This window comes from Balaenoptera ricei, chromosome X (genome assembly GCF_028023285.1).
Source record: "Balaenoptera ricei isolate mBalRic1 chromosome X, mBalRic1.hap2, whole genome shotgun sequence".
Classification (NCBI taxonomy): Eukaryota; Metazoa; Chordata; class Mammalia; order Artiodactyla; family Balaenopteridae; genus Balaenoptera; species Balaenoptera ricei.
Genome location: NC_082660.1, coordinates 43,172,592 through 43,194,518, shown reverse-complemented (window position 1 = coordinate 43,194,518; position 21,927 = coordinate 43,172,592). Strand labels below are relative to the sequence as shown.

At 40.6% G+C, this 21,927-nt stretch overlaps 1 protein-coding gene across 4 annotated transcripts in view; it reads right to left on the bottom strand.

The window, feature by feature from the left end:
• Positions 1–1,687: 1,687 nt before the first annotated feature.
• JADE3 (jade family PHD finger 3) overlaps positions 1,688–21,927 on the bottom strand; it is a 166,692-nt gene continuing 146,452 nt past the window's right edge. For all 4 annotated transcript variants that reach the window (XM_059911193.1, XM_059911189.1, XM_059911192.1 and 1 more), the window contains 3 exons: positions 9,333–9,803; positions 7,761–7,878; positions 1,688–4,659 (listed from right to left, as the gene is read on the bottom strand). In XM_059911193.1, the coding sequence (XP_059767176.1) occupies positions 3,749–4,659; positions 7,761–7,878; positions 9,333–9,803 (1,500 nt within the window). In that variant the 3' untranslated portion in view covers positions 1,688–3,748. The remainder of the gene's footprint in view (positions 4,660–7,760; positions 7,879–9,332; positions 9,804–21,927) is intronic.

The following is a 21,927-nucleotide window of genomic DNA, read 5'->3' as shown; positions in this document are numbered from 1 at the left end:
AGGTTGTTTTCTTCAGGGAGAAGCTGAGCAGATACTTGCTGTAGTTAAGTACAGCTTAATCAGCCCAATTCCATCTTTCTAGTTTGTTTATAACCTGACAATCGGTAAAAATAAAGGAAACTAAGAAGGTGGGGTGGGAGGAGTAGTCAGGGAAAGAGAAATTAATGCTTGGGGTGTCCAGGCTGTGAGGTTGGAATGCTCACACCCAAACCCACTTTAACAAGATGAGAAATGATGGATGCTCTGAGAGTTTGTCAAGATGATTAATGTATTTAGGGAGCATCAGGTCAAAGAACTCATCAGTGACTAGACAGGGCAGGAAGCACCAATCTGGGGCGTGACCACCCCCGTCATCTCGGCTCATTTCAAACACAACTATCCTCATGGTTTCAGGTCATGCAATCCGTTCCAATCCATGAAGTAAAATTAACTGAATTCACAGAAGCCTCCTTCAACAATGATGAACTGAGTATTACAGAGCTCCATGTGTAGGAGAGACAGCCTCAGGGTAGGCCTTTATTTATTAACTTAAAGTTATTTTTAAAAATCAGTATGTAATTGCTGCTTTACATAAAACTTGAAAATAGGTGAATTAAGGTTGTGAAAATCTAATAAACATTTGTTATAAATAAGATACATTTTTTGAAAATATCCCATGAAGGTTATTCAGTGGTGAATAAGGCTTTAATCCTATCATGTATTTTTCCTCCATTCTTAAGGGTCAGCAAGCATGCTAAGGATTGTAAAGTCCTGGAGGGAAAAAGCCCCGGGACTGTGCATCCTCTAGTTTATTCTATGAATTTAAAAGTTTCTTCAACATGAAAACAAAGGTTCACCTCTTATTAGAGATATAGACATTAGAATACACCCAAAGCTTTTGTTGGCTATAACAGAGTGGTATTTGTAGTTTTAGTACTCCAACATTTTACCTAGAAATTTACTGAATCAGAACAGTTATCTATGAAGGAGAGAGAGGTGGTGGTGGTGGAGGGAGAATGCAGGGGAAGAGGGGGAGGAGGGGGAAGAGAAGATGGGGGCGAGAAACAACCTTATCTTTTAACTGTCTTCACTAATGATTTACCCAATGACCTTCAGCAAATACATTTCTCAAACATAATGAAAATGTTTATAAATGCCCTCAAAAATCCCCCCATGACACTACATAACCCCTATAATCTTAATATTCTCACATGACTCCAAAATAGAATGAATTTTGCAAAGAATGTATATTTAAGTGAGGCCTGATCTAAGCCTTCTGAACTTTGTGACTTTAGACAGGCTCCATTCCCCTAGTGATTTATGTTGGTCCTAAGGTTCCGTCTTATCGGCCTGATGAAATCATGATTTGCAGGTAGAGTCCAATTTCCGAGTTCTCTTTGGTCCCTGGTATTGACATGAATCACAAATTTGTGCTTCTAAACATCCAATTCCTACTTCCTTTCCCCTTACCATCTGTTTTGCTTAATGAATAAGATTTTTTTTAAATATAAAAGAAACATATGTAAGCTTTTCTAAAACCCATATGCCAAAATAAAAAATTACCACACCGACAGTAGTTAACAGTTTTCATAATTTAATGAAAAAGTATCGGTAAAAAGGTGACATTTGAAAAAAGACCAAGTTCATCTTTGAAAACTGGACTATATAAGACAAAACGAAAAAAAATTTAACAAAGAAGATTAAGAGGTAATACTTCAAACAACAGCAAAATGTAGCAAATACATTTTGGGGCAATTGAAATGTATACAACTGAAGGCTCCTTCATTTACCTAGGAAAATCCTGTAAAAATATTACAACTATATTTCCCTGACTGAAATTATTTTAGTCAATACTCTCCCAATGGCATTACATATGGAATTTGGCTGAAGCACTTTTTCAATGTTTGCTTTTCTTCCCACTCACTCAGAATTGAAAGGCATGAAAGGACATAGGCTACTGCACTGGCCTCTAACAGAAGGAGTTTATGACATAGCTCCACTACAATTTCTTTACCATGAAGGTGTCAAATTAATATCCAAACCAGGAGAATGCAAAGAAAAAGCACAGAAACCTAGTGCATAAATAGGAAAACTACTGTTCCTCATTTGGATAATCCATAGCTTTTTCCATTCAAACAAAGCATAGGACACCTATTACACATGCTATGGCATGTTCACACATGTACACAGGCACAAAAGAAACATTTTGAAGGTGTAGCCAAAGGAGAGGCAAAATACAGAAGTTTTCAGAAAAGGAGGAAGAAATAAAAGCAAAGGAATTCATTAACAAAGCTACAGGCTACAGGAACAAAAGCGGGGGAGAGGAAAACTGCTGAGTTTCCCATATTGACGGAGAGAAGAGGGGCCCCTGCCTTTACTGCAGCTGGGCTGTTTCACCAGGAAGCAACTTAAAAAATCTAAAATGGCCTCTTTTGTCTGAAAAGTCTCACTACATGTTCCCAAACTAGAAGAAAGAGAATATTAATTTAAGGCTAAGAAGAAAAGAGAGCAGATAATTATAGTTGGCTTCACACTTTAAAAACTGTAACATTTTCCTCTTCTTTAAACAGGAAGCAGGTATGTTTTATCTCCCACTAATGTAATTATTCTCTTCCTCCCAGAAATTAATAAAGGCTGATAGTTTGGGAACAGAGTATGAGTAACTTCTGAAAAACAGCTCCAGCCCTTTTGTTTGGGAAATTGCCTTGGATTCAAAGTTGGTACAAAGCTAAATTATATCCATGTGTTAAACACATGCTTTCAAATTCTGTTTGACAATAAAAATCTGTTTCAAAATTAAAGCAGGTAAGAATACTTAACCTCTCTGCATTTTACTATATCTTAATTATACCTCAATAAAAATTTTATAAACATTAAAGCAGGTATACAAAAACTGTCAGCCAAACTTATTTAAGTCAAACTTATTTGAAAACAATAACACAAAAACCCTGACCTGATACAAACCCTCCAGAAATGTTCTCACTTTGGGAAAGGCTCTGCGATCCTACACAAATGCCTAAACTGAGAGAATCAGAGCATTTTCCTTGGAAGTAGTACTTTTGTAAACACTATCCACAAGTTAGCCTTTTATGCTTGTTAGCTGGGTGGAAATAGTTACAAGTGCGTCCCCAACAAGCAAGTCTAGGAACAGGCACTGGACACTTATAAGCATTAGGTGTATTGACTTGGTAAGTTAAGATACTGTGAAAGGAACTCAACCTTGTTCAGAGCAAAGGAAGAGAGTAGTGAGTTTGACAGTATCTGAGATATTGGTCCCTGGTCTCTCCCTGAAGAGGGTTTCCAGGTACCAGTGGAGTTAGAAACTTCTTACAGACAGGAGCTCTGGAAGTCACATGCTGTAGCTTCAAAAGATAAGTAGTTTTAGTGTCTGATAATCATGGTCTCCTGCAAATCAAGGACAATGCAAGGACTCTTAATACATATGTGTATCAATGTGTTAATATAATTGGAAAGCTGCCCCAAAGTATTTACTGAGCAAATACTCTGGTCCCAGCTTTTCTCACTAGCCTCTGGCAAAAAAACAAAACAAAAAAAACCCCTAAACTTTTGGACAATATGTAATTTCTATGATGTGCTCGTGAAAATTGGACTTGAAACTGGTTCAAAAACTGCAAGCCAATTTACTGTGGAAAAATTTTATCCTTTTCACTACAATTCCTCCTAACATATACTAGAATCCTTTTGGTGTATGGGTTTTCCCCAATATATGAGGCAAAGGCAAAGGTGGAGTTTTTCTTGGAATTCCTAATCACCTATGCATTGAACTGTGGGAAAGGGGATATGTCTTGCTTTTACCACGGCAATCCCGTCTGGAGTCATGGGGAGGATTTTCCCTGTCTGAGCTATCTCTCTTTACCCTAACTTTCTCTTTATTCCCATCACTTTCTGCTTCTGAATCACTCAGCTCCAAATCTGGGCAATACCCATCATTTTCCTGATATGGAGCTCTCCCTGCAGACCGCCTGACAAACTGCCTGCCCCAGAGCTGCTCCTTGGGGTTAATATTCTTGGTTGGCTTCACATAGCACGGGAGGTCCTCTGTGGTCCTCACCCACCTGTTGGTGGCCTCCTTAAAGGACCTGCTGAAGTGTTCCATGGTAGATTTTCTAAAGCTGCCCTGACTGCCCAAGTGGGAGCTGAGCATGGGCTCCTGGTCACAGAACATCTCACTTGAGCTGTCTTTTTGGGTGACATCCCCAGACCAGCTGCCCTCCAGGCCATTGGATTTGGCAAACTTGGAGTTAGGCTGACTTTTCCCATTCCCAATGGAAGACTGTCCATGCAGGGCAGCCTGAAGGACCAGAGGCTTTCCCAGAGACTGCCCATGATAGAACTCTGGAGATGGAGTTCTCCAAGCAGGACTGGGATCCTTTGCTTCACTCCTAGCATGGCTGAGACTGGCCGGCAAACAGTTATTCTTGCTCTCTAGTGGATACCTTGGGTATGACTTCATTCTCATTTCTAGTGATTCCTGAGCCACCTGCATGCTCCTCATATTGCAAACAGGGGAGCTGCCGTCAGGAGAGAGAGGTCCATGTTCAGGCTCTGTGGAGCTGTTTCTGCAGTCTTCCAGGGCTGATTTGGGCATTTTTAACTTTAAGGTAATTCTTGGTGGTGGGTAAAACAATGAATTTTCTACTGCATTTGTCAAAGGAAGTCCTAAGATCAAAAAGAAAGATTCATTTTAAATGACAGAGTACGTTTTCATGCAAATGGACATGACAAGAAAGTGGGGGAAGCAATACTCATAATCAGACAAAGCATACTTTAAAACAAAGGCTATAACAAAGACAAAGAAGGGCGTTATATAATGATAAAGGGAGCAATACAAGAGGAGGGTATTACATTCATTAACACATATGTACCCAATACAGGAGCAACTAACTATATAAAGCAAATACTAAAAGATATAAAGAGAGAAATTGACAATAATACAATAATAGTAGGAGACTTTAACCCCACTTATATTAATGGACAGATCACCCAGGTAGAAAGTCAATAGGCAACAGTGGTCTTAAATGACACAATAGACCAGTTGGACTTAATAGATATCTACAGGATATTACATCCAAAACCAGCAGAATACACATTCTTTTCAAGTGCACATGGGACGTTCTCCAGGATAGATCACATGCTAAGCCACAAAACAAGTCTTAACAAATTTAAGAGGAGAGAAATTATATCAAGCATTTTTTCCAACCACAATGGTATGAAATGAGAAATCAATTACAGAAAGAAAAATGTGAAAATAAACACGTAGAGACTAAACAACATGCTACTAAAAAACCAATGGGTCCATGATGAAATCAAAGAGGAGATCAGAAAATACCTTGAGACAAATGAAAATGCAAACACAACTTTCCAAAATCTATGGGATGCAACAAAAGCAGCTCTAAGAGGGAAGTTTAGAGTGATACAGGCCTTCCTCAAGAAACAAGAAAAAATCTCAAGTAAACAACCTAACCTACCACCTGAAGGTATCAGAAAAAGAACAAACAAAGCCCAAAGTCAGCAGAAGGAAGGGAATAAAGATCAGAGAAGAAATAAATAAAATAGAGATTTTAAAAAAACCCAATAGAAAAGATCAATGAAACCAAGAGCTGTTTTTTTGAAAAGATAAAATTGATAAACCTTTAGCCAGACTCACCAAGAAGAAAAGAGAAAGGACCCAAATAAACAAAATAGGAAAGGAAAGGGAGGAAATAACAACAGATACTACAGAGATACAAAAAAATCATAAGAGAATACTATGAATGGTTACATGCCAACAAATTGGACAACCTAGAAGAAATGGACAAATTTCAAGAAACACACAACCTGCCAAGACTGAATTGAGAAGAAACAGACAATTTGAACAGACTGATCACTAGTAGTGAAATTGAATTTATAATTTAAAAAAACTCCCAGCAAACAAAAGTCCTGGACCAGATGGCTTCACAGGGGAATTCTACCAAACATATAAAGAAGAACTGAGACCTATCTTTCTCAAACTAGTCCAAATAATCGAAGAGGATGGAACACTCCCAAATTCATTCTGCGAGGCCACCACTACCCTGATACCAAAACCAAAGACACTACAAAAAAAGAAAATTACATGCCAATACCTTTGATGAATACAGATGCAAAAATCCTCAACAAAATATTAGCAAACTGAATCCAACCATGTATAAAAAGGATCATACACCATGATAAAGTTGGATTTATTCCAGGGACATAAGGATGGCTCAACGTTTGCAAATTAATCAATGTGATACATCATATTAACAAAAGGAATGATAGAAAGCACATGATCATCTCAATAGATGCAGAAAAAGCATTTGACAAAATTCAACATCCATTCATGATAAAAACTCTCATCAAAGTTGGTACAGAGGGAACATAGCTCAACATAATGAAGACCATTTATGACAAACCCACAGCCAACATCATACTCAATGGTGAAAAGCTGAAAGCCTTTCCTCTAATTTCAGGAACAAGACAAGGATGCCCAATCTCGCCACTTCTATTTAACATAGTACTGGAAGTCCTAGCCACAGCAATAAGACAAGAAAAAGAAATAAAAAGCATCCAAATTAGAATGGAAGAGATAAAACTGTCACTGTTTGCAGATGACATAATTCTTTATATAGAAAACCCTGAAGTCTTCACCCAAAAACTATTAGAATTAAAAAATCCAGCAAAGCTGCAGGATACAAGATTAATATACAGAAATCTGTTGCATTTCTTTACACTAATAATGAACTATTATTTCTCAGAAAGTAAAAAAAAATCCCAACGGGCAGCATTTGTTCCCTAAGGGTCCATACTGAACACTCACAGCCCCCATCTCTACCAGGGCCTGCCACCTGTTGCTGCCACAAGCGGTTATGGGGCTGGGTCCCACTAATCAGAAGCCACATGGTCTAGGGGCCAATTTCCTTGGCATCATGGAGGCTCTTCCTGCTGTCCTTTGGTTCTTCTTGTCTTGTCCATCGTGGTGCTCTTGTGGCTGAGCAGCCCTGCTGTCTCCTGCTACACCATTCTGCTGTGACCCGTGATACTCACAACTGACCACGAGCCTTTGATACCTACCTGACACCTTATTTCTGGGTGCCTCTCTTGCTCTATAGCTGGCCCTTGGCAGAAGCTGGCTTCTGCACACCCTGCCCAGTGACCCCTGGTTGCCCAGGCTCTGCCACTGACCTCTGTGTTAAATGAGGCACAGGGAGGTTACAAATGTCTCTGAATATGACTGTCATTATTCCAGCCAAGCTCCCATGCTTAGGGCACTGTAATTATGCTCATTTGTTTCTCTCACCAAGTGGGCAGAATTCTCTGAAGGAATTCTGTCTTGCTGACTGCTCTGTCTTCTAGCTCAGCTCTTAGTCCATAGGAGGTGCTCAAAAAATATCAGTGAATAAATGAAGAGACAAGAGCCCAGATCTCCTAACTTCTGGCTAAGGATCTGTTATAACAGACTATTGTTAAGTAACCCTGGAATTAAATGTTTTCTGGAAACTAGGATTAGATCCTATCGTACTGATTTCTAAATGAATCCAATGATTTTAGAATAATTTCACGGCTCCAACTAATAGCCTCAAATATCTGTCTGGGACCTAGGTTATCTGTCCTAGGCCTGCCACTCCATCAACCCCACCCTGGGATTTCTTGCCTCATGAGTCAACAGTGAAACGGGCCATGTTATATCAGGGCTGGACTAGAAGAAATGAATTTAAAAAATTTTTAAGTTAAACAATTGATATAAAATTTATACAGGTTACCTGCAGCAACTTCCTGGTTAGCAAGCTGGACTTGCAAACTGAAGATCTGTTCCTGTATTTTGATTTGTGACAGTTTCAGCTTCTCTCGCCTGGTTATCATGTAGCACAGGTTTCGGACCTGAAAGCCCAACCCCCAGCAAATAAGAGATTTTTGTCATGTTACACAAACCTGACAATTGAAATTGTTTAGCTAAAATTAAGACAACTAAAGTCAGGTGGGGTTGGAGGGTGGTGGGCAGGTGAGGAGAGAAGACAGAACCTAAAAGCTGTATAACGAGAGCCACTCCACAGGAAGTCACATAGCATGGTCAGTCGTGGGATCATGGTTCCCATATCAGTCAGTAGCACAAGCAAAATGCTCCAAAGCCACCTCCTGAAGTCTACTCTCCCTGTGGTATCATGGGGTTGATATTTATCTGCACAGCCAGGCTGGGAAAACTGAATGATGACTTAACATTTTAGCTTTCCCTTTAGATCCCTGAGTAAATGGCGGCAATGCTGGATCCAGTACAGTTTTCTAATGAGCGCTGGATCAGCAGGATAAAGGTCTGCTGGGAAGACCGGAAGTGGCTTTTTTGCTCACACTTGCAGCTCAGCCAAGTCTCCATAGCCACAAGGGTGAAATCCTCACCCTCTCATGCTCCTTCATCTGGACAAATTACTCAACCTTTCTGTGCCCCAGTTTATTCATCTGTAAATAGGGATAATAATTGTACCTTCTTCATAGGCATGTTAGGATTATATGAGTTAATAGTTATAAAATGCTTAGAACAGTGGTGCCACATAGTAAGTGCTATATATATGTGAGAGTTAAATTTTAAAAAGTGAGCCAAATCTATTAGTTCCCCTCCAAATTCTGGTAGCAGAGAAAAAAACAAGCCACCTCTATAATTATACTTGATTATAAGATTCTCTAGGGTAAACACAGGGCCTAACTTATCTTTGAACCCCTACAGTACCTAATTTAGTAGATACCTGATTATATATATATATATATATATATATTTTGACCCACCAGAGGGCATTTGGTAACTTGGGTACATTTTTGGTTCTCACAACTGGGCATGTGGGGGTTTGCTACTAGCATCCAGTGAGTAGAGCCAGGGATGCTGCTAAACATCTTACAGTGTTCCCCATGACAAAGGACAGTCCCCTACAACAAAGAACTATCCAGCCCCAAATGTCAATAGTGCCGAGTTTAAGAAACTCTGATCTGGTGCTTTCCTAAATAAAATTCATTCTTTCTTCAGCCTGTAGTCTCATAAGTGTGTCAGTAAAATATAGCTGAGCCAATTTAGGTTCAACAGTGAATAAAAAGTAAACCAAATGAAAATTTATTTCAAATTTAAGGTTCACAGAGCATCTAAGTGAGGACGCTTCCGTTCTCTGATGTGTCTACCAGAATTTCAACTAAGCCCAATGTTTGGGGCCACGACGAAATCAGAAGATAAGCAAGGACACAGAAGCTTACACTATAAATGTAAATGAGCTGTGTTCTTTTAAAAACTGGAGTGGGGCCTCCATTTCTGTGCAGACCAAGACCTACACACTAGTCAAAGTTGGTCACCTTACCCTCTCTAGGTCTTGCCGTAGGTGCATAAACATTCTCATGCGAGTGTGAATACTCTCCTCTTTTGGCTGCACCAGGCCATTTTCTTCATCCTCTTTCGGAGGAAATAATGGCTTATTGAAGTTACTTTTCCGCTTTAGTTTCCAGTAGTTATAGATAAAGTCCACAGCTAGTGTGGGCAGCCCCAGCTCTGTGGCCACATCTTCCACACGGACCAGGGAATAGAACTCCTCCTCCAGCTCCCGAAGCTTCTGTGCCCGCACGCTGGTCTTCTCGCTTTTGGTCTGGCCCTGCTCTGAAGCCCTGTGTAGGGGGTACTCGGCCTCCCCGAGCTTCTGCCTGTTTTGGCTGTGCTTGAGGCAGTATGACTTGAACTTTACTTCATCCCCCTCATCTAGGATGGTCTTCATTTCTAGGTTGTGCTCGAAGGCGCAGGTGACGTGGAAGGCAGTGATGCAGCTTTTCACTGAGCACTGTGGGAAGAAAAGATGTGTTAAGGCAGCAGGTCTGTGGGGGGAAAGGGGAAGCCCTATACGCCTGGGCCTAAACTGAGAGCTCATAGGAAGCAAAGGAAAGACAGGGAGAAAGTTGGTCTTAAACTGACCATGATGGACACTTTACAAGTAACCCAGGAAATCTGCTCTTATAGAGAACAGTAAAAACAGAGGCAAAAAAATGTTTTTTCAAACTCTCCTTTAAATTTTAGCTCAAGCATTAAGTTTTTCCGAGAATTCTTCTTTGGCCCCTGTAAAGAGTCATGCTGTACTTTTTCTGTGACCCCGATATCACTTTATTATATGCTTCTACAACGGTCCTTTTCACACTGTACCTATAGCATAATAAATGTAAAATCCCTGGCCATGGCTCTTTTTTTTTTTTTTTTTTTTTTTAAATATGTTTTAAAGATCAGAAGTATCTGTTATCACTTGGAGCACAGTTTTCCATTAGCTTTTTTTTTTTTTTTTTAATACTTTATTTATTTATTTATTTATTTATTTATTTATTTATGGCTGTGTTGGGTCTCTTAGTTTTCGCGTGAGGGCTTTCTCTAGTTGCGGCAAGTGGGGGCCACTCTTCATCGCGGTGCGGAGGCCGCTCTTCATCGCGGTGCGCGGGCCTTTCACTATCGCGGCCCCTCCCGTTGCGGGGCACAGGCTCCAGACGCGCAGGCTCAGTAGTTGTGGCTCACGGGCCCAGTTGCTCCGTGGCATGTGGGATCTTCCCAGACCAGGGCTCGAACCCGTGTCCCCTGCATTAGCAGGCAGATTCTCAACCACTGCGCCACCAGGGAAGCCCTGGCCATGGCTCTTAACGACAGAAGCTGTGTCATTCATCTTTGCATTGCCATCAACTATTGAACAAGGAAGTACTCAAGAAATGCTTTTGAACAATTGAAAGGAAAACAAAATCAATATTATTGCCAGAGCAGCTATTGGTTCTAAAAAAAGGCCACAGGAACTCCAATATCTAAGTAACCTAACTTCTTGAAATTGATAGATGCAACACATTTGTTAAGTATCACTATGGGGCATGCACTGAGGACTCACAGGGAGGCAGAGAGAACCTGGCCCATGATTGCTGGACTCTTGTGCTTCAGTTAGTCTCAATTACCATTTGTTATGGTTATGTTACAGTTTTCCTTCCGAAGATTTAAAATGCATGTGTGTGTTTATATTTTTATGCAAAGGAAGGAGGGAAAGCAATGGAGGATTTGTTTCAAAAGATATAGTGGGAATTCCCATGGTTAAAGCCAAGTCTCAAATCTTTTGGAAGCTTGCATCTGGAGGGCAGACTGCTCAATTACCTATATGTTGGGTTTTTGATAACTAAACACAGAGGATGACCTTGGATATGAATAAAGACTAAAAAAATGCAAAACCTGATAGGTCTCCTTATAGACTGAGAAATTCAACACTTAAGAGAATGCTGGCAACCATCAAAGCTTTAATGGGGGCAGATTCCATTTAATCTAATTTCACAGGATAAAGAATTCCTGGGATGGAAAACAATGCAAAGATCATCTTATCCAACCTCACATGTATTATTGCTTGTACTTCCTGTAAAGTACCTGATATTCTACCTACACTGCTCCCTGCCCTCAACTCCTTCCACTTTTCAGTTAAGTGGTACTCTAGCCACTTACTGTATTCCTAAAACAGCCCACCCCAACTTAGATCAACTGGAAGAGTCTGTTACATTACATCGAAGATTGTATTCTTAAAAATTCTATGTGTTTGAAAAGCCTCATGAAAATGAGGATGATGAAAGCCCCAAACTATACTTTTATCTGGGTACCTTTGGTTATCCCTTGAATAAGAAACTAGCTGGTCATTTAAAACACAAGTAGCAAAAGGCACTCTTTAGCAAAAGATTAAAAGTGTTGGGCATAGTGCTCTTCTGCTGTTTAATAACTGACAACAATATGGGAAGAGAAAGCAAAAGGATTGTTTTCTATTCAAGGACATCAGTGTGTGACATAAAACTACTACTAATGGGAAGCTAAAAACAGATCATCTCTCTCAGGTCAAATTTATAGAATGTAGAGACATAAATATAAATTACTCAAAATAAAAAGACAATACACGAATAAGAATTGGGTACTTAGATGAAAAATGGAATGTCCTTAGGAAACTCTGCCATAAAATACATCTAGTTTCAAGAAAAGGTCATTCTATGATATTTATAGCTAGAAGTCCATATACCTTGGTGGTAAAGGAGAAATGCTAACCAAATAACTTTTAATTTTTTTTCCCAAAAACATATATTTGGCACATTCTATTAAACAAAATGCTTTTGTATATATCTCATTTCTACTGTAATCACTTAAGGTGATAGGGGAGGTTTTATTTTGCCCATTTTAAAAGAACAGCTTTATTGAGATATAATTTACATACCACAAAACTCACCAATTTTAAGTATACATTTCAATGTTTTTAGCCTATTAACAGAGTTGTGCAACCATCACTACTACATAATTCCAGTTCCTTTTTATCACCCCCAAAAAGAAATCTCATGCCTATTTGCCACTCCCTGTTCCCAATCCCAGCCCCAAGCAACCACTAATCTACTTTGTGTCTCTATAGAAATGCCTATTCTGGACATTTCATATAAGTGGAATCATATGTGACAGTTTATATCTGGCTTCGTTCACGTAGCACGTTTTCAAGGTTCATCCATGTTGTAGCATGTATCAGAATTTCATTCTTCTTAAAATATGGCCAAATAATATTCCATTATATTGGATATACCATATTTGTTTATCCATTCTTCAGCTGATGGACATTTGGGCTATTTTTACTTTTTAGCTATTATGAAATAATGCTGCTATGAATATTTGTGTACAAGTTTTTGTGCGGACATATGTTTTCATTTCTCTTTGGTAATGTGCAATAAAAGATTAACCTTGCCGAAGAAAGGCTTGGCCCTTTGCCTCTAGCTCCTAAGAGGTAACCTCTAAACCCATGGAATGTCCTGCCTGATAAGAGTGTCTTTATTTACCTGGGGGCCTTGGGCCATGTCAGATAGTCTATGCTAACAATGTGATTTATGGTGGAAGCTCTGAGCCACGTGGTATCAGCCTGACCTCTGGAGGGACTGGAGACTAAGGCCAGCCATGCAGGTGGTCAGCCCCGTCTATGTGACCAACTCCTAATAAAATCTCTACACCAAGACTTGGGTGGCTTTGCTGGTTGGCAGTACTCTGTGTATATTATCATACACCAATGCTGAAAGAAATAAGCACTGTCCACAAGATTCCACTTAGAGAGGAAACTGGAAGCTCCATGCCTGGTCTCTCCTGGACCCTGCCCTATGTGCCTCTTCCCTTTGCTGATTTTAATCTGTGTTCTTTCACTGTAATAAACTATGACCATGAGTATAATGGTGTTTTGAGTTCTGTGAGTCCTTCTAGTGAATTATTGAACCTGAGAGTGGTCTTGGGGACCTCTAACTTGTAGGTATATACTTAGAAGTGGAATTACTAAGACATACAGTAACTCTATGTCTAACTTTTGGAAGAATTGCCAAACTGTTTTCCACAGTGGCTGTGCATTTTGCATTCCCACCAGCAATGCATAAGAGTTCTAATTTCTACACCTTCTTGCCAATAATTGTTATTGTCTGCCTTTTTGATTATTACCACCCTAGTGGGTATGAAGTAGTATCTCACTATGGTTTATTTACTTTTAAAGGGGGAAAAAGAAATAATTTTCTACCTATTCTTCAGAAATTATAGAAGAGAAATGAGTTTTTGAAATACTTTCATTAGAGGGAAAATGCTACCCTTATATATTCACACTTGTAAGGGGAGTTGGAGTTTCTGTGGGATGAGAACTGGATCAGATAGGATGGTTGGAATAAAAATCTTTGAAAAAAGAACACCAGAGACTGATTTAGGAATTAAATTGTTTCTTGCCTCTTTAAGGAAATATTTTGTCACCCCCCCACAAAACAAAATAGTGTGTCCTCCTCAAAAGCAGATGACACCTGCGTTGAACACCAAGGGCCTGGTGCATATGTCCTCAGCAGTTCTAATCCTGCTGCAGGACAGTGCCCATTTGGTTGCCCTTAATCCCCAATAATCTGTGAACAGACAAATGGGTGATATCAGAGCAATTTTCTCAAAACTTGGTCACTGAAACCATGTCATAAATGATTCAAAGTCAGCCCACAAAACCTATTTAGCCATTATGTACTTAAACAGTAAACTCATGGTGGCCCACCAATTTATTCTGACTTCACTAAACCTGCATGTAACTCCAGACATGACCACATTCCTCTACTGTCGAAAGGGGCACCTACTCCAGCACCAAATGTTTAATGATTCTATTCAGTTTGACTGGATGAATGCTAGGGCTTTCCATCAACAAAGTCAGACTGACTCCAGGGAATAATATGAACAATAACAACAAGTACAAATACTAGTACCACTAATATTTACTGAGTATTTAGTATCTCTTAGGCACTGTGTTAAGCTCTTCACCACATTATTAAGTAGGTACTATTTTATCATCACCATTTATAGATGTGGAAACTGAGGAACAGATTTGGCAGGTAACTTCCTCAAGATTACATAACAAACAAGAGATGGAACCAGGATTTGGACCCCTGGAATCTGGCTCCAAAGGCTGTATTTTTAACCACTGTTCTTTCTTTTTTCTCAGGGAAGGCCTAAAACATCTGGATCTAGGTTGAATGGGGCTTGAACATAAGATATATAAGGACCCTACAGGAATTCTGGAAAGGCGGCAGAGGGACTGTGTCCAGGGTTTAAGCAAAATTCAGAGCTGTCTGGGGCATCTGTTTTTTTTTTTTTTTTTTAAATTATTTATTTATTTATTTATTTTTGGCTCTGTTGGGTCTCCGTTTCTGTGCGAGGGCTTTCTCCAGTTGCGGCAAGCGGGGGCCACTCTTCATCGCGGTGCGCGGGCCTCTCACTATCGCGGCCTCTCCTGTTGCGGAGCACAGGCTCCAGACGCGCAGGCTCAGTAATTGTGGCTCACGGGCCTAGTTGCGCTGCGGCATGTGGGATCTTCCCAGACCAGGGCTCGAACCCGTGTCCCCTGCATTGACAGGCAGACTCTCAACCACTGCGCCACCAGGGAAGCCCTGGGGCATCTGTTTTGAACCCAGTCTTTAGGACCTGTTCCACGATTATCAGAAACCTTCATCCTCAGGAGAAAGGTTCTAGCTCCCAGATATGGAGGCTGTAGATATTGGCTAGTCTAGACCCCAAAACCACCAGTGTTAGATTCTATCCTTGCCGAATGAATGTTCCCAAATCAAAGGAAGAGGAGAGATCTGGGTATTCCCCACTGTTGGGAGATAGGAAGAATGAACACAATTCACAGTTAAGAAATTTCCATAAAGAGTTTATAAAGCAAAATACCTGAGGTGTGTTACTAATCACAAATACCCTTAAATAAACCTCTGAAAAACAAAGATGCTAATAAAACTTGACCCCCACCTATGTTCTGCTTATACTAATAGAGTGGGCTTTGTTTTCCATGGTTGACACCTAGTTTTCCTGTGGAAAAAGAGACCAAAACCCTTTTTCCCTTTTAAACCACCACTAAGTTAATTTCAAACCAATTAGTAATTTAGAATCTTGTTCCCTATATGGGGATCAAAAACAGTAAACAAATACAGTATATTAGTATAGACAGAACATAGGTGGAGAAAAATACAGCCACACTTCACAAGGTCACCTGAAGTTCACCCCCCCCTCACTTGGGGGGAAGATCTTTAATGCAGCCTGGCACTCACAGTGCACTTCCCCAAACCAAAAAACTATTTCACACCTCTTCTCTCCCCAAACCTTGAGACTTCACCCACATCCTCACTGTCAGCTGATGATCCTGTTTCCTATCTCACTGAGGAAATTACAACAATCAAAAAGAGCACTCTGGGGACTTCCTGGTGGTCTAGTGGGTAAGACTCCGCGCTCCCAATGCAGGGGGCCCGGGTTCGATCCCTGGTTGGAGAACTAGATCTCGCATGCATGCCACAACTAAGAGTTCACATGCCGCAACTAAGAAGTCCGCATGCCGCAACTAAGAGTTCACATGCCACAATTAAGAAGTCCGCATGCCGCAATGAAGATCCCATGTGCTGCAACTAAGACGTGGAGCGGCCTAAATAAATAAATAAATAGGGCTTCCCTGGTGGCACAGTGGTTAAGAATCCACCTGCCAATGCAGGGGACGTGGGTTCGAGCCCTGGTTCAGGAAGATCTCACATGCCGCGGAGCAACTAAGCCCGTGCGCCACAACTACTGAGCCTGCGCTCTAGAGCCCGCGAGCCACAACTACTGAGCCAATGGGCCACAATTACTGGAGCCCACGGGCCTAGAGCCTGTGCTCCACAACAAGAGAAGCCACCGCAATGAGAAGCCCGCGCACTGCAACAAAGAGTAGCCCTTGCTCGCCACAACTAGAGAACAGCCCAGGTGCAGCAACAAAGACCCAACGCAGCCAAAAAAAAAAAAAATAAATAAAATAAATAAATTTTTAAAAATAAAAAAAAAAATAAAACAATAAGAGCGAGGATTCTGGGAAGATGGCAGAGTAGGAGGCACCAGGAATCTGTTAAAAAAAAAAAAAAAAAAAAAAAAAAAAAGAGTGCTCTGCAGATTCCCAGCAGCACACCTATCTAATACTGCACCTACACACTGCCTTCAAGCCTGTTACCGGGGAAGAACAATCTGTGCTCTTACCTGAAGCTGCCCTTCTCTCACCCTCTTTACCCCACCCTCTCTCACCTACTGAAAAACCTCGCTCCAGCAGTTCTTCCTCTCCATGGGTCACTCTCTTTGCATGCATACTGTTATGTTCTATATGTTAACAAGTATACATACAATAGACTCTCAGTATCCTCGGGGGACTGGCTCCAGACTTCCTGTGGATACCAAAACCCACAGATGCTCAAATCCCTTATATAAAATGGCATAGTATTTGCATGTAACCTACGTGCACATCCTCCCGTACTTTAAATCATCTCTAGATTATTTATAAAACCTAATACAACGCAAATGCTATGTAATAGTTGCCTGTGCAAGGCAAATTCAAATTTTGCTTTTTGGAACTTTCTGGAATTTTTTTCCAAATATTTTCAGTCTGCAATTGGTTGAATCTTCAGATGCAGAACCTGCGGATACAGAGGGCTGACTGTACATACTTGTTATTTCTTCCATCTTAAAGAGCGGACTTCTTTCCCTCACTTTTCCAGACTGTTCCTACTCCATTTCTTTGCCCTGACCCTTGGCAATGTAGCTTTTGCCATCATCACTCCACCTAAACTGCTCATCCAGATTACCAGTAATCACATTGCTAAATTCAGGGGTCAATTTGTAGTCCTCATCTTACTCCAGCAGTATGTTTACATCACTGATCTTTCCCCTCTCCTTGAAACGCTTTCTTTCCTTGATTTCTAGGCTACTATGCTCTCTTGGTTTTCCTCCTGTCTCCCTGGTGACTTCTCAGTCTCCTCTGCTATCTCTCCCTACTCTCCTGACTACTTAACACTGGAATGCTGCAAGGCCCAGTGCTTGGTACTGTTTTCCTCTCTATCTACACTCCCTCACTCAGTGATCTTACCCAGTGCAGGCTAAAGATACCTACATGACAATGACTCCCAAATTTATGTCTTCAGTCCAAAACTTCCTCCCAAACTCCAAACTCGCATAGACAACTGTCGGTTTAATATTTCCACTAGGATATCTGGTAGACATCTCAAACTTAAATGTCTAAAACTGAACTCATGATGGTCTTTCCGCCCACATCTCTTCTACTTGTAGATTTTTCCATTCAGTTTATGGCAACTTTACCCTTCTCCCTGTTCAGGCCAAAACCTGGAAGCATCCCCAACTCCTATCTTTCTCTCACACCTCATACCTGATCCACAGTTAATCCTCTTGGCTCTACTTTCAATATTCATCCAGAACCCAATCACTTTTCACCACCTCCAGGGCTACCACTCCAGACAAAGCCACCACTGCCGTCTCTCAAGGATTACCGTAATAGCCTCCTAATTGCTTTTCTCGTTCCTAACCTTCCCTCCTCACAGTCTGCTCCAAATAAGCAGCCAGAGTGCCTATTTTTGTTTTTAACCTTCTACTATGGAAAAACCTACATAATAGCATAGAGAATACTATATTAAACCCTATATACCCATTATACAGACTCAATAATTATTAATGTATGACCCATCTTGATTCATCTTTAACCCCCATAGTACCCTGCCCTCCAGATTATTTTGAAGCAAATCTTAGACATGATTCCATAGAGTGATCCCTTAAAAATATAAATCAAATCATTTTACTTATCTGCTCAAAACCTGCTAATGGCTCCCCCTTTAAACTCTAAGTAAAACCAAAAGACCTTTTTTTTTTTTTTTAAATCTTTTGGCCACGCCATGTGGCATCTGGGATCTTAGTTCTCTGACCAGGGATCGAACCAGTGCCCTCTGCATTGGAAGCGTGGAGTCTTAACCACTGGACCACCAGGGAAGTGCCAAAACAAAAGATCTTATAAGGGCCCTGGAAACCCTTCACCATGGGCTTGCAAACTATGGCCCACAGACCAAAATGCAGCCAGATACCTGTTTTTATGTGGCCCATGAGTTAAGAATGGGAGCTGAAAATGGTTTTTACGTTTTTTAAATGGTGGAAAACAATCAAAAGAAAAACAATATTTTATGACATATAAAATAAATTTAGAGTCCATAAATATGCATATGAGCATGGCTATATTCCAGTAAAGCTTTAAGTATCGTCTATGGCCGCCTTTGTGCTACAAAGGCAGAACTGAGGAGTCGTGACAGAGACCATATGGCCTCCAAAGCCTAAAATATTTACTATCTGGCCCTGTATAGAAAAAATTGCCAACCCCTGCCCTAACCAATCAGGTCCCTGTGTAATCTCTCCGATCTTCTCTTCCCACACACTCCATTCCATTCTCATTGGCCTCTTTCCTATCTCTCGGACAAGCCAAACACACTCCTATCTCTGGGCCTTTGCACTGGCTGATCCCTCTGCCTGGAACATTTTTACCCCAAATATCTGCATTGTCTTCTCTCACCTTCGAGTCTTTGCTCAGATGCCACAGCTACGGTGAGTCCTACTCTTACCACTCTATTTAAACTTGCAATGTATGCCTCCTGCCCCACAATCCCCATCTTCTTACCATACTCCACGTTTTTCCTTTCCATAGCACTTACCACCTTCTAACGCGATATTTAGTATCTATTGCTTATCACCGATTTCTCCCAAACCAAAATGTAAGTTCCATGGTGCAAAGTTCTTTGTTGGTCCACTGATAAATCCGAAGTGCCTAGAACAGTGCCTGGCACGCCATTAGGCACTCAAATATTTGTTGAATAAGTGAAATTCCTTATAATCAAAATTTTAAGAGACTTTTATGACCACCACAGCAGCATACATCTCCACTTCACTGATCCATGTATCAACACATGATAATTGAACCATGGCAGGTACCTCACAGAAGAAATTCTCCACCTGATATGGACCACAGTGAGGTAACAAGAAAGTCAACACTATTTGCACCAAAGAGTTGCTGAAACCTGTCACCCAAGCCACTGCTGCCAGTTGTTGGCATAGCCAAGAGTGCATGATAACTGTGTAATGGAGAGGCTGGCAGATAGCTACATAACAATCAAAGGCCATTACTGAAATAAGTACACATTCAGCGGATCCTAAACTAAGGAATATGAAAAGTTAAGCTATGCATCCTAGGTAGCTGATATTTCTCCAGTGGCTTTGGATGTTGACTAGCATTTGGGGGACAGGGGAAGTAGTATAGCAAAGGTCCAAAAAAGAGAGATTAGACAGAAAGAAATACATGGGGGTGTGGAGTCTGGCATCAAGGCATGACAAGATAATGATGGCTAAATTCCCAAGGAGGGTCATTATGCAGAAAACGGAGATGGCCAGAAAAAGAACCATTTCTAGGTTGGGCCATTCAGAGAAGCCCACCCCGAACAAAGCCATCAGAGTGATGAAAAGTGTTACTGAATTTTCTCATTGCTTAACACTACTTGCTGGAAACACCACAGTCAGAACTTTGAAGCCTGATTATCCTTTGCTTAGAACTTATTGCTGGTTCATGAACCTACATGCAACAGAGGAACTGGATAGGGAATGCTGAAACAAGTAAAATCATTAATGTATTTCCTTTTATTACCTCAGCAAGAAAACTAAGAATTAGCAATTATATACCTGTATTTTAACAACCATATTTTAAGCCACGACTTTCATTTAGTAAACTCATAGTTTACTAAGTAGAGGTATTACTAAAGTAAAGGTAGTATAGATGCATTACAAAATCTTTGTTATAAAAAGGTGTTGGATCTGTTAAGATTGAGAGAAACTAAGACTTCACTGGAGCTTCCTTAAATCTCTAATTTACTCAGTAAAAAAAATTTTTTTAAGAGTCTTAATTTGGAAAGACCTTTACAAAATGCAGAATCTAAACTCTAAGTAATAAAAACAAAACCACTGCCCTGCAATAAAAAAACCCACTCCAGAATGTTTCTTCCATCCATCTGTTCATCCACTATCCATCTATCAATCTAATATTTGTTGTCCATCGGCCATGTCGGGGGTTTGGAGGATCTAAGGATGAAACAGTTTGAGCTTGCAGCCTACTAGGGAAGCTAAGACTCATAGATAAATAACTACAATAGAGGGCAGAATGTGGCAATATGGGGCGTTTTTTCTCTCACCACAGTCATGCTGCCAATTACTAACTGTTGTAAAAAAAATCATCCTTTAAAACAGCAAAAATGGGGGAAAATGCAGGTACCACAATAAGGAAAATAAGTAAATTAACAGACAGAAATTCATTGTGCTATTATAAAATGACTAAATGATAATTATGAAAAGATGGGAAATATTTTATTTTTTAGTGGGGAGAATGCATATTACAAACTAATCTATGATACAATTAAATACAGATATATTTATTCAATAAACACTAATTGAGCACTAACAAGGGGCAGGCACTCTTTTGTGCTAGGGGAAGAATGATACATAACCTTGGCCCTCAAGGGGCTCACATGTGGGGCGCAATCAGGAGAGAACTTAGAAAAGAAAGCATAAACAGGCAATTTGTTAAGGCAGTAGACCCCATGGGAATAGTTTTCCTTAAAAATGTTCCCACTTATAATTGCTAAAGTGCTACAGTTCAAATAAATAAAATCAGCAGGAAAAAATTTTTTTTTTTAAAAGCAAGACAAAGTATCCGATTCTGTCAAATGTAAAAACGAGTTTAAAAACTAAAAGTGTTTTTGGGGTCCAGATTGTATTCTTTTTCTTTTTTTTTTTTTTTAAACACTATTTTATTTATTTTATTTATTTATGGCTGTGTTGGGTCTTCGTTTCTGTGCGAGGGCTTTCTCTAGTTGTGGCAAGTGGGGGCCACTCTTCATCGCGGTGCGCGGGGCCTCTCATTATCGCGGCCTCTCTTGTTGCGGAGCACAGGCTCCAGACGCGCAGGCTCAGTAATTGTGGCTCACGGGCCTAGTTGCTCCGTGGCATGTGGGATCTTCCCAGACCAGGGTTCGAACCCGTGTCCCCTGCATTGGCAGGCAGATTCTCAACCACTGCGCCACCAGGGAAGCCCCAGATTGTATTCTTTAAATACCATTTCCCAGTAAAAGAACCAGGGTTACTTGGAGGAGTGGCTGATCCCAGGTCTAGAGCAAGAAATCTGCAAGATGAGCCAGATAGCAAGGAACCTCACGAAACACCTAGAGCCACCGTCCCTAAGCTATGACATCATATGGCCCCCTTTCTGTGAAGGTGAACATGCAAACCTAACTCCAACCAGACTGTATACTATGCAAGAGGTCTGGGAAGTGGAAGGCCAGCCCTTCCTCCCCTCTCACCAGGAAATCCACCTTATTACATTTGGAATAAAAGGTGAGATGACATTCTGGAAAACTAGATTATGAAGGGTCAACCTTTCTGCCTTTTCTGGCGGTGACTGGCCTCTCCCAGCCCCATCCTCCCCACCTCCAATGTTGCTTTTGGGTGCACCAGCTACGACTTCTACTTCAAGCAGCTGAATTTCTATGCCTCAG